The sequence below is a fragment of the Sitodiplosis mosellana genome, unplaced genomic scaffold (assembly GCF_009176505.1).
Source record: "Sitodiplosis mosellana isolate CC-2019 unplaced genomic scaffold, AAFC_SMos_1.0 Smas_scaffold_6226, whole genome shotgun sequence".
Classification (NCBI taxonomy): domain Eukaryota; kingdom Metazoa; phylum Arthropoda; class Insecta; order Diptera; family Cecidomyiidae; genus Sitodiplosis; species Sitodiplosis mosellana.
This window is the reverse complement of record NW_022601467.1, coordinates 11,751,284-11,765,330: the sequence shown is the minus strand read 5'-3', so window position 1 is coordinate 11,765,330 and position 14,047 is coordinate 11,751,284. Positions and strand designations below refer to the sequence as shown.

At 32.9% G+C, this 14,047-nt stretch overlaps 1 protein-coding gene across 28 annotated transcripts in view; it reads right to left on the bottom strand.

The window, feature by feature from the left end:
* Positions 1 to 2,726: 2,726 nt before the first annotated feature.
* Positions 2,727 to 14,047, bottom strand: part of LOC129577978 (calcium-activated potassium channel slowpoke) — a 68,537-nt gene continuing 57,216 nt past the window's right edge. For 7 of the 28 annotated variants that reach the window (XM_055465937.1, XM_055465933.1, XM_055465938.1 and 4 more), the window contains 11 exons: positions 10,703 to 10,777; positions 9,063 to 9,095; positions 8,696 to 8,903; positions 8,128 to 8,193; positions 7,507 to 7,681; positions 6,990 to 7,383; positions 6,796 to 6,906; positions 6,570 to 6,706; positions 6,361 to 6,503; positions 6,051 to 6,270; positions 2,727 to 5,947 (listed from right to left, as the gene is read on the bottom strand). In XM_055465937.1, the coding sequence (XP_055321912.1) occupies positions 5,819 to 5,947; positions 6,051 to 6,270; positions 6,361 to 6,503; positions 6,570 to 6,706; positions 6,796 to 6,906; positions 6,990 to 7,383; positions 7,507 to 7,681; positions 8,128 to 8,193; positions 8,696 to 8,903; positions 9,063 to 9,095; positions 10,703 to 10,777 (1,691 nt within the window). In that variant the 3' untranslated portion in view covers positions 2,727 to 5,818. Of the gene's footprint in view, positions 5,948 to 6,050; positions 6,271 to 6,360; positions 6,504 to 6,569; positions 6,707 to 6,795; positions 6,907 to 6,989; positions 7,384 to 7,506; positions 7,682 to 8,127; positions 8,194 to 8,695; positions 8,904 to 9,062; positions 9,096 to 10,702; positions 10,778 to 12,531; positions 12,556 to 14,047 lie in introns of all 28 variants that reach the window. The other 21 variants (XM_055465952.1, XM_055465949.1, XM_055465953.1 and 18 more) reach the window with 7 other exon arrangements.

Here is a 14,047-nt window from a genome sequence, read left to right as displayed (position 1 = left end):
ATTCTAAAAAGAAAACATGATATCGTGATTATTATTCATAGAAACGTTACGTTTAATGTGTTTATGTTCATTCTTAGTATCTGGTGATGAACGATATCCATGAATAATTGGTTGTTCTTCTTAAATTATTCATTGAATTAGCTTGTTTCATGGCAATTTTTTTGTCTTTCTCTTTGTTCGCAACACACATCAAAAGTCGTGTTATGTATGGTTCTGGTGCTGCAAAATTGCTAGAAATATATTCAATCGCAAGAAAAGAAGTGAATAGCGATCAAAACGGACACAGAATTTTTAAGTCTCTAATAGTAATCGAACATGGATTCGAATTGGTGACAGCCATCAAATTTTTTTCTTGGTTTCTTTTTCTCACATTACATTTTATGTACGAAACGAAACGATTTATTTAAACATGTGTTTTAAGACTTGACCGGAATGTGTATGTTGTTGCTGCGTGCAGCCACATCAACTGAACACACTTCGGTCGAGTCGTTGCGCCTGCACGTAGCAACACACGCCACTGTATTATACAGTATGCGTCGTCGATATGCTCGGATAAATCCGTACCTTACGAAATGCTGTGATGCTCAGCAATCTTAAAACACATGTTTGGATTTATTAGTTTTTTTTTGCTTTTGGTGTTTAGACCTTTGCTTGACTAGATGGATGCATCTCGGATGATGTATCTTAATTAATATGAAATACAGTTGTATTTGTTGTGTGCTCAAGAAAAATTATCAAATAGATTTTTACGGATTTGCTTACAAACGAATTACACAAACTGAAACAACAAAAATTTCCATTTATGTCTAGCTATGGCAAATTGTGTGTGTGTGTGTGTTTTTCAAGAACAATGATGTTTTGTAGCGGGGAGCGAGGGAGAGTGTACAATTGACTAAATGTTGATCAGATTCATCTGGCTATGACGATCTCAGGTGAAATTTATTGCTATAATGTAATTTGTTTTTAGCAGTTTAATACCACTAAAAAGAAGTGTCTCACGATTCTGATTGGTTTTTGTTTGTTTTTTTTTCTTCTTTTTTTTGGTTAGATTTTATGAACATTTTTATAAAAATGGAGAAACAAAATGGCGTTGGATCATCGAAAAAACACAATTTCGTGGAATATACACTTTTATCAAATAAAAAATTGTCTAAAAGAAAATGTTTTTTGTTTTTTATCGTATGAAGTGACTGATCCGAGTTAGTCCAAAATGAAATTTGATCATCAGTGTATTATTTAGTTGTTGTGTTGCATTTTCTTTTCACGTAAATTATTTCGGTTTCTTGGTGTTTTTTTTCCCTCTTTTCTATATGCTTTAACGTTCTATTTTTCTCCTGATTTGCAATATGAATTGTGAGTGGTTGTTTTTCTTCTTGTACACAAAACTGCCATACAAATAACTACAATTATTCTCAAAGAAGCGTATTTATTGTGAATAGTGTAAAGTGTAGAGAGAAATAATTACAATAAGAAATTTTTGGTTTGCTTGAGACAAAGTTAAATTACCAATGAGAGTGCGATAATTATGTGTACATCAATGCATCATAAGCTAGATCCAGGTTTATAACATTTTGCCGTTGCGTGGGTGACACCAAAAATGTTCGGCATGTGTCCGTTGTGGAAAATGTCATTAATAAAATGTATCGTAACATATATATATACGTCGAATGGTGTTAATTTGTTGTGTGTTTTTTTAAAGAGCATTTTGATTTTTCGATTTCGATTGCACCCAACGATTCATCTCGAAGAACTGAACGAATATGAAAACATTGTTCGAAAAATTTTTGTTTGGTTTTTTGGTTTTCTTCGTAAAAATGATCGACCAACATTTGATTGTGTTTTTAATTATTTCAAATATGACATAGAAATGATGTACACTTGGTATTGCATATTATTATGAGACACAACCTTGAAATTTCAATTTCGATGATACTTTGATGGTTCGAACGAAAACGATAAATGCATGGAATTAAAAACATTGACTGCGCAAATTGCGCCGGTGCGCGCGTCACCATACATTTGTTTAACATATACTTGTTTTCTGTGCGTTTTTTTCTTCTCCTTCTTCATTTTTAATTAAGTGTTTAGATCCGAAAGTTTGAGGAAAAAATGATAGCAACATAGACAAGATTTTTGTTTTTCACAAATGAGACAAAGAAATTTCAAGAATATGAAAGAATGTTTTTTGTTAGTTCGATGACCGATGATGATCAAATTAATGCGTTCAGCGTTTGCTTTGGATGATCTAAATATCTACAAAAAAAGAATTTGTTTATCTAATGTAAATTGTATTAATTTGCGTATGCAATGATTTTGTAGCTAGTATGCATTTCACTATTCATTTTTTTTTGGTTTTGCTTTAAGGTCAGACTCCGTTCTGGTTTATAGTCAACATAGAGACACGTGACCCTACAGAAGTGAAGAAAACGATTCGATTTGGTTTTCGGTGTTAGATTTTTTATAAAATGAAAAGTCGGATTTTTTTCTGTTATGTTTTGCTTAGTGGTATGGTCTACGAATTTGTATCGATTTCACGAAAACTTAGTGATTCAAAAGGGAAAATTTTGTACGCGAGGAGAAAAGAATTGAAAGGGGATGGTTGTAATATCAAAACGAAAATCACTCACTCTATCTCATCACATCATCTGATCGCCGAGTATTTCGATTCGTTTACAATTTTCAATTTTCTTTTTTTTTTTGGTTTTTCTTTTTGTTAAATGACTAAATCAATGTAACGTCAACGATAATATCCATAAATTGGTTTATTTTGTTTGTCTGTTTTCCTCTTCAGTTAATTAATTTTTATATGACTAATTCCTTAATTAAATGTTGAATCTTATTTTGTCTCATTTAAATACGTTTTCATCATTTAGCGGAAAAAGCTCGAATAATAAATCTGACATTTTAGTTTGGTTTTCTTTAGATAATTTATATATATATATTCATTCTTTCTATGTCTGGCATTCAATAAAAATTATTTTAATCGATTTTAAATCGCTTAATATTTACAAAATTTCTTTTTTTTCTTTAATATCATTCATATGGATCAATAATTTTTTTTACACTTGCTTTTGCTCATGAATTCTAGCCATATTTTTTTGTTTTTTGGTTTGTTCACATAAATTCATTTTATTTAATGCACTAATACATTTATGTAGCATAAATTAAATATTTCATGTTCATTGCCATTGTGTGTGTGTGTTGGTTTGCATTCTTGTAGTTGCACTTAATAGGATCTGCAATGAGTATTGCATGATCAATTTTTTTTATCACAAATTATCTTGATCAGCAAAAAAAAAATCCATTCCATTTATTGAAATTTGTTGTTAAAAATCAAATCAATGTTATGGATCGAATTTGCAATCATAATATTGCAAAAACATTTGTTTTTTTTCTACTCAGAGTTTGGAGCATTTTTCCAAACGAAAAATTTATCGACAGGGACAAAAATTTGTATCGAATCGTATTTGTTTTTTTTTTTTTTAATTTAGCTATTTAGGCGATCATCGTTAGCATTTTGTATCTTTACAGGCTATTGGCTTTTACAAAGTAGGTTTTTTCCATTCAATTTGTCTTAATTATTTGCTGTGTTTATTTCAATGAACTACGTACATATATTGCGCGACACATCGATAGAACACTGCTGATGATGATTTCAAAAGAAAAGAAAAACAACAACGAAAACGCTTAACGACCACATTTTGTTTAGTTCTAATGGTTTTTTTTATGCATCTAATTCGCATTACGGTCGAATCGTCACACTTTTCGACTAGTAAGTAGTCAACATAAAATTGATGCAATCGTTTTGCTTCGTCTCCGTATTGGAACATCACTACACACTCTCACACACATCGATTATGATTAATACGAATGAAAAATATTTGCAAACGTTGTTCGCGAGTTACATGAAATAAATGTGATGCTGAAATCATCCAATTTGAAATCACCGAAAAAATTTGCGATTCATGGAAATGGTGGTAGGGTAGTGGCTAGTTGTAGGAAAAATGTCAGCGCTCTATAGCTCGATACCACTTCGAAAGAGTGTGTTCGATTGAATAAGCCCATTTAAGAACAACATTTATTATGAATGGAGAGTGGAAATATTAATAGTTTGCTTTGGTTGAGTTGGACTGATTAAACTAGATGCTGATGGAACATGTATTAAAATTGGAAATCTATTAAATTGGATTTGATGTTTTTTTTTACCCTAAGAAAGACGATCTCAATAATCGCCGTTTTTATAATAACGAGTGTGTGGAATATTTCAATGGCGTTCGTTTTCATTTTGTCTCGCAAATGTTTTAGTCGCGGTATGTGTGTTTCGTTTTGCTGTGCTGTGATGTTTTGTTTCTCTTTCGAAGTGTGTGTGTTTTTCTCTTTCGGTTGAGGGAGAAGGTTTTTTCGTAGTTTGTGTTGATCAAAGTGCATGAAGTTCAGTCTACGGCACTAGATCCGATGAGTGAGGTTAAATTTTGGATTTTTTTCTGGTATAAATGTTTGCACCTTAGGGATTCTGTGGTGTTTTTTTTCATTTTTATTTATTTTTTTTTCACTCTTTTTCAGTTTTTGTCAATAGCCTAAGTTATACGCTAAATGTATAGCAATGTTTTCATGATTCGCACGTAACTAGAGATCGATATTAAGTCTGCTTTTATCTGCTTTTGTTAGAATTAATTCACATTAACTAGAGTTGTGTGTTTTTTTTCTGTCATTTTTTCTTTCTTTTCTTAATTAGGTGTTTCTTATTCTTTTTTGTTTTCTCTCACTATCAATAAATTTCAAATGTACAAACATTTTTCTTTTTCTTGTGTGTGTGTGTGACTAAGAGTTCATTTCTGACTAAGAGTTTTCTTCACTCTTTTAGCTTTGGTTCAATCATTGAACTATTTTTTTTTTGTTCAAAACTGTATTTATTCCTATTAACTAGAGCTAAATGTTGGTTTGTGTTAATTATTTGGTTTTTTTTTTTGGTTTCTATGATGTATCATCAAATTTAGATTGGTTTCATTCTTCTTTGTTTCTTTGCTTAGTGTTCAAAGTTTAGATTCGCATTCGTGTGTTGAGTGTAGCAAGCCTTACTGGTAGCGCCCCATGTGCCTGTCCACACCAAGCAAACAAAATAAAACAATACAAATAAAAAATCATCACTCGTCAAAACGTATGACAAACAGAAACAATATGATAATTTGAAACTAAAGGACGCGCATTTTATGCAATATAACCGAAAATTCGTACAATAACGACTAGGAATGGTGTGGCTAGCAAAGTGTTTTCATATGAAAGACGTGTGTTTGGTTTTTTTCTCTCCTGGCAATAGGTATTTATTCTATACATAAATCCTCGAAAACGAAAATCAACATATAGATCTAACCAAATTGAAACCAAAAATGAATGAAAAATTAAACTCAATCAGCCAATCAACATTTGAAAGAAAGGAAAAAAATGAACACTGCGGTTTTAGTGTTTTGAAAAAATACCACTTGCAAGTACGTAATATGCGATGTAATGCAATTCGAAGAAATTTATTTAAAAAATTTATTCAACTTTTTTGGTTTTTATTTCCGGTTGCGATAGTTTCTTGCTACTTCATTTATATGGTGGTCTAAAAGTGATAGATTGTGGTGTCTGAATTGGTGGCAACGCTGTATGATACGGCCGCCGCTTTTCGCAATCGCAATTTTCGCAAAATGAAATAAATTTTTCCAATAATTTTCTGATAAATGGTTTGAATGAATTGCATTACATTGCATATAGTGAATTTCTCCGTCGTTCATATGTACGAATAAGGGCCATCAGTTAAGGCGCTACACAGCAACAGTCAGGAGTTGTCATCTTTATTCGAACCACCACCACCTACACCGGCGCTCTGTGTATTCACATTGGTTGCACGACGCACTGACGGCGGTTTATACTCCAGTCCAGGATCGAATTGCATTAGAACAAAGACCTGCGTTGAAAAAAAGAAACATTCAGTCAATTAGAATGGGTACACGTATCAAATTAAGGAGAGTTTAATTTTTCGAAAAAAATGTAGTTCCAAAAATAATTACTTGGTCGGTTGGCAGTAGCGAAAAGTCATCCGGTGGATTTGTGATTACGTATCGTTTGCTACTCGCATCACAACTCGAGCTAGTGTCTCTAAATCTGTACAAGCCTATACAAAGCATGCCATAAGATTTTAAAGCCGCTACGAAAAGGTCACCGTATTTGCCAGCTTCACCAAACTGAGCCAGTGGTCCATCGTATAGTGAAATTTGCCCCACACGACATCTGCAAACATTGCGGTTGTTTTTTTTTTCAATTATTTTCACATTTTCAATGCACGTTGCAGTAGCATTTAGCTGATTAACAGCCACTCACCTGTCTCGATTGCTTAAACTATCTACAGTGCTATAACCGCCTCTAAGACCAGCACCTTCAGCCAAAATTAATTCCAGTTCAGGTGTTGCACCACCCGTAATTAATGATCGAATTAATGTTAAGGCGTTTTGATTAAAGTAAGTCTGCAATACAAAACAAAGATATTTTAATTAAACAAACCGTTCGCATCGAAAATACGCTAACCTTACCGTAGACATTAATGAATCTAATACGCTAACTGCAAATGCTGTGCCACAAGCAAACGGCTGTGTCAAATATAGTTCTGTATCCGGATCGTCGTCATCGTCTTGATCTAAGAACTGTACATTACTATCGTTAACTAATTCTATTGGAAGAAATGGAACAAGAGAGAATCGAATTGATTAGAACAAATGAAGCGGGCAATTTAGTCGGAGAAGAATTTGTTTGACATGCCTGTAATCATGGGAACATTTGCTCCATAGACCGATCCTCTTCTCTGTAACACTATCGGACTACCGGCTGTATTCATGTTATCGAATTCAGGACCACGTTGACTTAATACGCCTGTAAATGAAGAACACATTGCAAATTGGTTATATGGAAATCGGTTATTTATCGATTGGAAGTGCATATAGTGCATCTCTTACCTATAGTATCGTCAAAAGTCATTGCTTTGATGTTGAGTGATGCCAAAATTGCTTCTTTATCAGCTAACGTTGGATCATCGTTGCTGGGCACTTTTGCTGACAATATGCAACACATATCACATAAATTCACATTCACAGCGCGTAAATCGGCACGACTCAGTGGCGATCCATTCAGCACTGATATTTTTGGTAGATTTTGTAACATTTTCCATTCGCGTCGAATGTAATCCACCGAACCAACAATAACGACATGTTTGAGTTCGTGATAGTGAAAATTCGAGGCTCGTAACGGCATCACCAAATTTCGCAGCCCAATCAATGGTGAATCCGGATCGGCAAACAAACATACTACAACATGGCCATTGAGAACCGTCATCGCGGCTTGATTGCGATCCTGAACGAAATATGGAAAAATGTGTTTGAATTTGTGTTTTATAAAGAGGTCCATCTTTTTTTCTTCTCCTCATTTTCTGTGTTATTTATGATGATTTATTTCGAATTAAATCTGTTGACTCACCAAAATGCAATCCTCCAAATTGCGTGCAGGACTCCAATGAAACATTCCGGTTGAATCGTATTTCATTTCGGTTTTTTCGAAATCAAAGTCCTTGGATTGATCGTCGGCAATGCCGGCAGGCATTGATACGCCGTTACCTTGCTGTGTACCAGAACCACCGCCACGACTTGTCGGCCTTTATCGCCGAAAAGAGACAGATTTTTCCAGATTAAAACCATTTTATTAACGAAGAAATTGCTATGGTGCATGATGAAGGGGGATAATATTTGTATTCACAACCTGTAAACTACATGCTTGTTCCAACAGTTGAATACACAAATTTACAACAGAAAAGAAAAGGAAAACAAAACACACAAATCCAATAAAAGCAATCCAAACAAAAGAATAACGCTTTATTTTCAAAGAAAAAAAATGTTTGATGTGCAGCTTGATTAACAGCGATTATGTGAATTTAATGAACAATTTAAACCAAAAGCAATTTTCATTCCATGTTCCAACAGCTACAAAATCCATTTGATTTCTACACAACTCCAAATGAAAAGAAAACGAAACTACTAATTCGAACGACTCGAACAAAAGTCAATTCACTAGGATTTTATGTTAGAGTAAGTTAAAGCATACATGAGTTTTTTCACTTCATAAGCAAGTTGATAGCCCGCATACGGATTTGCTTCAGGTTCCGTAGGTCTGAAAAATGTCATGTTATCAAAGACGTTGATTTTTGTTAAATGTATCGGTTTTTTCCCTTTTCTTTTTTTTTTGTTTGTTTGTTTGTTTAAAGCTAAAATTATTTATAACAAAAATGAAACCAAAAAATTGCAACACTGATTAGGATGACAGTGACGAATTTCGGATTCGAAACAGAAGAGACAGAAACATTAGAAAAACCATTTCGGTGGATTGTTGATGAGTAAGCGCAAATTAAGTTTTTGTTTAACAGAATGTTGTTTTTTGTTTCATAAAAATAAATGATGGAAGACACACATGAATTGGGTGATGATGGTAAATAAAATGTTAATGATTTGTTTGCAGCCGCTTAGAAGCAGCAAAAAACATTGGTCGAACAAATGATAGAGACAGAGATGGAGAGAGACAAAAAAAAATACTCAAACAAAACTGTTGTTCTTTTTTTCGTTCTCGGAAAAAAGTTTCTCGTTAGGGTAAAAGTTGATGCGGTTGTCGGTCATACCTGTTGTACGTTGATGGTGAGACTGCATTATCTGGAGGTTGTCTATTTACATTTGGTTTGACTTTGTTAACTTGTTTAATGGAATTCACTTGCATATTGACCGCCTGCTGTTGCTGCTGTGGTCCAGTCTGTTGAGGCTGTTGTTGCGCGTTAAGTTGCTGCGATGAACCCGTAATACCGCCATTTGATCGTCGGTTTCGATTGATTACTGCAAGCATACACAGAAACCAGAACACATGAACATTGTGATGAGATTGGGCCCCGATTTGTACAAATAAAACCATTTAGTTGATTTGTTTTGTAGCAAAACTTTCATTTAACTCAATTTGTCTATTTTTAATTTATTTTCTTAATCAATTCCACTTACAGTTAATATCTTCCCGATCTCTAGTAATGTCAGCTGCAATGGTTTTTTTTTAGTGAATTAGATAGATTTTCTTGAAGATGTTGAATGGTTTATTTGTTTTGCATCGTTTGTGATTCAAAATGAGAGCAATTCAAATGTAAAATTTGCATCAACAACGCACAAACAAACGTCAATTAGTTAGCATAGAATTTGAATTGCCCCCATTTTGGGTGCAAAAGCACTGAAAAAAAAGTTTCGTGAAAATGGTTTATTTTCTCTTTGTACAAATGAAAACAGTGAGAAAAAAAAGACTCAGAACAGAAAAGCAAATTACATGTGTCAGCATGCATTCTCCTAATGACATGACTCTGTAACGATTATGAACATTTCGATAAAATGAGATGAATGCGAATCGATCTAACGAATTTGGAAATGGAAACGACAACCAAAGAATAAAGACCAAAAAAAATGCGAACTAAACTAATATTTTGAATGTTATTTTTAGTGTGTGGTTGGCCTGATGCATGATTTTGGTTAAATGAAAATGAGAATTCAACATTAGTTAGTTATAAGCAAATTACAAATTGATCAAAACAAACAACAAATTAGTAGTCAGTTGACTGTTTTTTTTTTCGTTTCAAATTTGGGTAATACGTTACACAATCACGATCAGAGGATTTACAACACAGATTCAGTAAAATTATACACCAGCACGAAATTACTTTTTGGAATATAGATTCTCTCGGTCAGGATTATATATTCAACCAAAAATTACAACGTACAATTTAATACGGATATATTCATAACATTGAATGAGATGCACGCATATATGATATTCAAGAAAAAGAAATTCAATAAAGAATTGAGTATGTGTGAGATACAGAGATATGTTTATATCTTTTCGTAGTGAGTTGAGTACTGATATTATACGGGTTTTTGATGGAGTATTTTCTTATTGTTTATTTTTTTCTTTAATTTTCTTCTTCAGGTTAAGGCAATACAAATAAAATATCAAATAGAGGTATGTTTGAACGATGCACATAAACTTGAAACTGAACCATAAGTTTTCATTGTTGTGAAAAGAGGATAGATATGGGAATAAAAGTGTACGCATGCAGGTTCCACAGAATATTTCGTTGGCATGTTTTTTTTTTATTCGTTCGGAGAGAGAAAACGACGTTTGAAACAAATTCGTTGACAAAAAACATTATTGGTATTGCAATACATGTTGTTTTTATGTTGACGGAGACAAACAGATAACAGAGTGTAAAAATAAGGACAAAACAAGCGAATGTGAGATACACAAAATATAAGGAGTTGAAATTTCGTATTTTTTGTTTTGTACGTTTGTTTGTTTCAAATCCAATTTCACAAACGTATCAAAATGGAATTTGTGGACAGCAAACACGATTGGAATTCGACAATGAATGTGTGTGATGTGTGAGACGGAAACAAAATGAAAATTTCTTTCGATTCGCTGAATAATCAAAAAATAAACCATTTTTTGTTGTTGTTGTTGTTGCTTTAAACGAAAAACCAAAAAAGTTCAACAGAAAGAAAAAGGAAGAGAACAAAAATGAAAGAAGGTGATTTTGTTGTTGTTGTTGTTGTTTGTGAATGAATTTTTTTTTGTTTGTGTGTGTTGGTTTCAAAAAGTTTACCGGCAGTGACTCCGCGCACATGTAAGCGCTTTGGAAGTTCTGGAGGAGTAAATGTAGGCGCGGGATGATGATCATCTGAAAGATTGCACAATAGTTTCATTTGACACATTCAGAACAAATGAACGCTCGGTATTTTGGTCACTAAAATTGGTGTATTTTTTTTGATGTTGTTGCAAATTAAATGTGTATGTGCTCTAGGTTTTAAATCGCAAAAAGCATTTGAAATATTCATTCTGATCTCGTGAAATGTCAGCGTTTGACTGAGACGATATTTTGGATTAGGTGATAAAAAGAAATACTACGAACAATATTGATAGAGAAAATAATAAATTGTGTCATAGTGAAGCGATTTTGAGTGTGAAATGAAAACATTCTGAATGTCTTTTTTTTAATTGGTGGTGGAGGTGTGTATGTGTTTGCTCCAAGTAGAGAAAACAACGACAGCGAATGTGAATTTGAAGTAATAGAAAAGAAGCAATCATTTGTGAGACATATAACATAAGTGGTGCATTGCACTGAAAAGCAGAAATATTGATGTTTTAACCATATTCTTCAAAGAGAAAGAAAGATAGTGTAATGCATTGATTCTAGGTGATCTACGAAGCAAGTCTTGATACATATGTACATATAGATACGCAGACATGCAGACAAATTGACAATATGACATAACAACAAATAAAATACTTGAAATAAAAAAGTAAGAGAGAGAGAGAGAGATCATGCACATTCCGACAACAACATTGCTATTCAGAGACAGAATCTAAATAATCAAATTTACAAAATTTGAATGACATTGGGCAGTCGAATTGGTTTTTTTTTTCTCGCAAATGTCATTCGGCAAAATGAGTGTCTTATTTTTTTCGTTTTGATTTTGTTTATCAGGTAGAGTACAGCTTCAATAAATCAGACTTAAGCAAATTATGAAGATTTACATTTTGTTTCATTGAATATTTGTTGAAAATGTATGTACAGAACGGAGGTTTTTTTGTCTTGTTTGTACAAATTGTGTGTGGTGTGTTATATGCATGATGGTGTTGGTTGGTGATAGTGTCTTTGTGTATTCTTGTGGTGATGTGAAAAAGTTGGTTGTTTTTTACGTTTGCCCTTCATGTGTTTCGGTGTCATTCGAATCCGGAACATAAACAAATTTTTTGACATTTTTTTTTGCTTTCTCCTTTGATTTGCTTTTGCTTTTGTGTTCATTCAATTTTATTTTACAGCTGAAGCTTTCCCGCATCTAAGACTCTATAACACGTTTATCTTGATTCTCTACTATTCTGTAACGACATATTGTTTGCTACGAGCATTGATTCTTTTTCATTCGCAATAAGCCAGTGCTTTTTCAGTTCAAATTCTAGCTCTTTACATTTTTTTTTTCGAATACTTTTCTTTTCTGTATCACCATCAAATTTTGTGGCAAAAAAACGGACTGGTAAATGATCGATTCTTCAATCTCACATTTTTTTTCTCATACCAATTGACTTCTCTTGTTCATGGCTTTTGTTTGCACGCAAAGCATTTTACCCTTAACAATTATAAATCAAATGAATCAACATTTCTTTTACTGTTGCTGTTGATGTTGTGATGAAAAACAATAATTACACAGATTGCTTGTTCATTGTTGGTTTTTTTTTGGTTTTTTTTTTTTTTTGGTTTGTATGAGCTGCAACAAAGGCATTCAGAACAATTCAAACACGAATAATAATTTTGAACAGGTGTTTAAGCAACATATATCTATATATTGCACATTGAGTAATATTTTCATACGGTACAAATGAAAAACTATGAGAGAGAGAGAGAGATAGACATATTTCAATGCCAGAACTTACTTGAGAACAAGTTGTCATCGTCTTCTTGGCCGCAAATTTAAATTTGTGTCAAATTGATATTTGTTCATTATTTATTGCGTGTGTTTTTGTTTGAGGTTTGATTCGCATTTGATAAATGTTTGTTCAATTATTTATTTTGGTATCATTCATTTCAAACAAGGAATGCAGATCGAAATTAAATGGAGTAGAGTGAGGTGGGAAATAAGAGCAAAATACCGAAAAAATATATAATAGATCAAAATTATGAACATTTACATTTGGTAAAGAAAATGGTATACGGTATTGTTTAAAAAAAAATCAATAGGAAAATGATTATGGTCCGACGAACGCCTGGCCACCACATCCCAAATTCCAAAGTGAAAATAAAAGAAGAGATAAACGTCGATAACTTAAAAACAAAGAACCAAAAATAAAACAAAAAAATCGTTACAATCGATGTGAGAAACAAACGACGAAAAACGAATCCCTATCCATGAACATGACCGAAGCTTTTCTCAGTTATACAAATACGTCTGATCAATAAATAACACACTGGCAACTTGAATGAGCTCTCTTTTACTTGTTTATAACGAACCAAAATACAAATGTTGGCAAAAGTGTCGCTGCGATTGGTTTGTGAGGGTTTACAATAAATGTGAATGTACAGTGTACACAGAGAATTATGCACAGGAGGTGGTGCACTTTGATCCCTGTCAAATATATTGCAACAAATATTGCGAATTGTGCCAGCAATGTATGTTTCATATGGTGGTTTTGGGGGTGAATAAAGGTGGTGAAATGACCCAGATTTTGGTTACAGAGAAGTACAGAGGTATAAAACAGATAGAAAGAGACGGTAGAGAGGGACAGAAATTGTGACGACGCTGACTCATTTTCTTGTATTTAGCAGATTTTTTTTTCTTCTGATGTTTTTCATTGTGATGATATTTATACTTTTTTGTATCATTACTTCTTACAATTAGTAATTTTGGTGTTTTAAATTGTCTATTTGTAAAAAAACAACAGAAAAATCATTTCGTCATTCGAATAAAATACACAAACTAAAACAAAACGATTGAATATTTCAGAGAAAAAAAAATGTTTCTGCTCTAAACAAACAAAAGTGGAAGAACAAATTGGTGAATCCTTCTTCCCACACACAGAAAAAAAAAAAAAAACGATTGTACCCGACAAAAGACTTGGTGGTTTAAAAAAAAAGAAGAAATCAAATGAATTACTTGACAATGAACATTAAGTAGACACTTGTACGAACTTAGACAAAGAACACACTACACAAAACACACACAACGAATCGAACGTTCGGATCTCTCATTAAATTGATTGTATTCAAAAGGATAATTCGTCTTATAGATTTCAAAAAAGAGAAACGAACTGAACGCCAGAAGAAAAAAGAATAAAATCGAAAACAAACAAATCAAATTGATCAAGATGAAGATTGAGAGTGAAAAGAAATAGAAAGAAACGAAACAACAAACACATTATCCATCTTCACTTGGCGAAGACTCACAAAATCAAA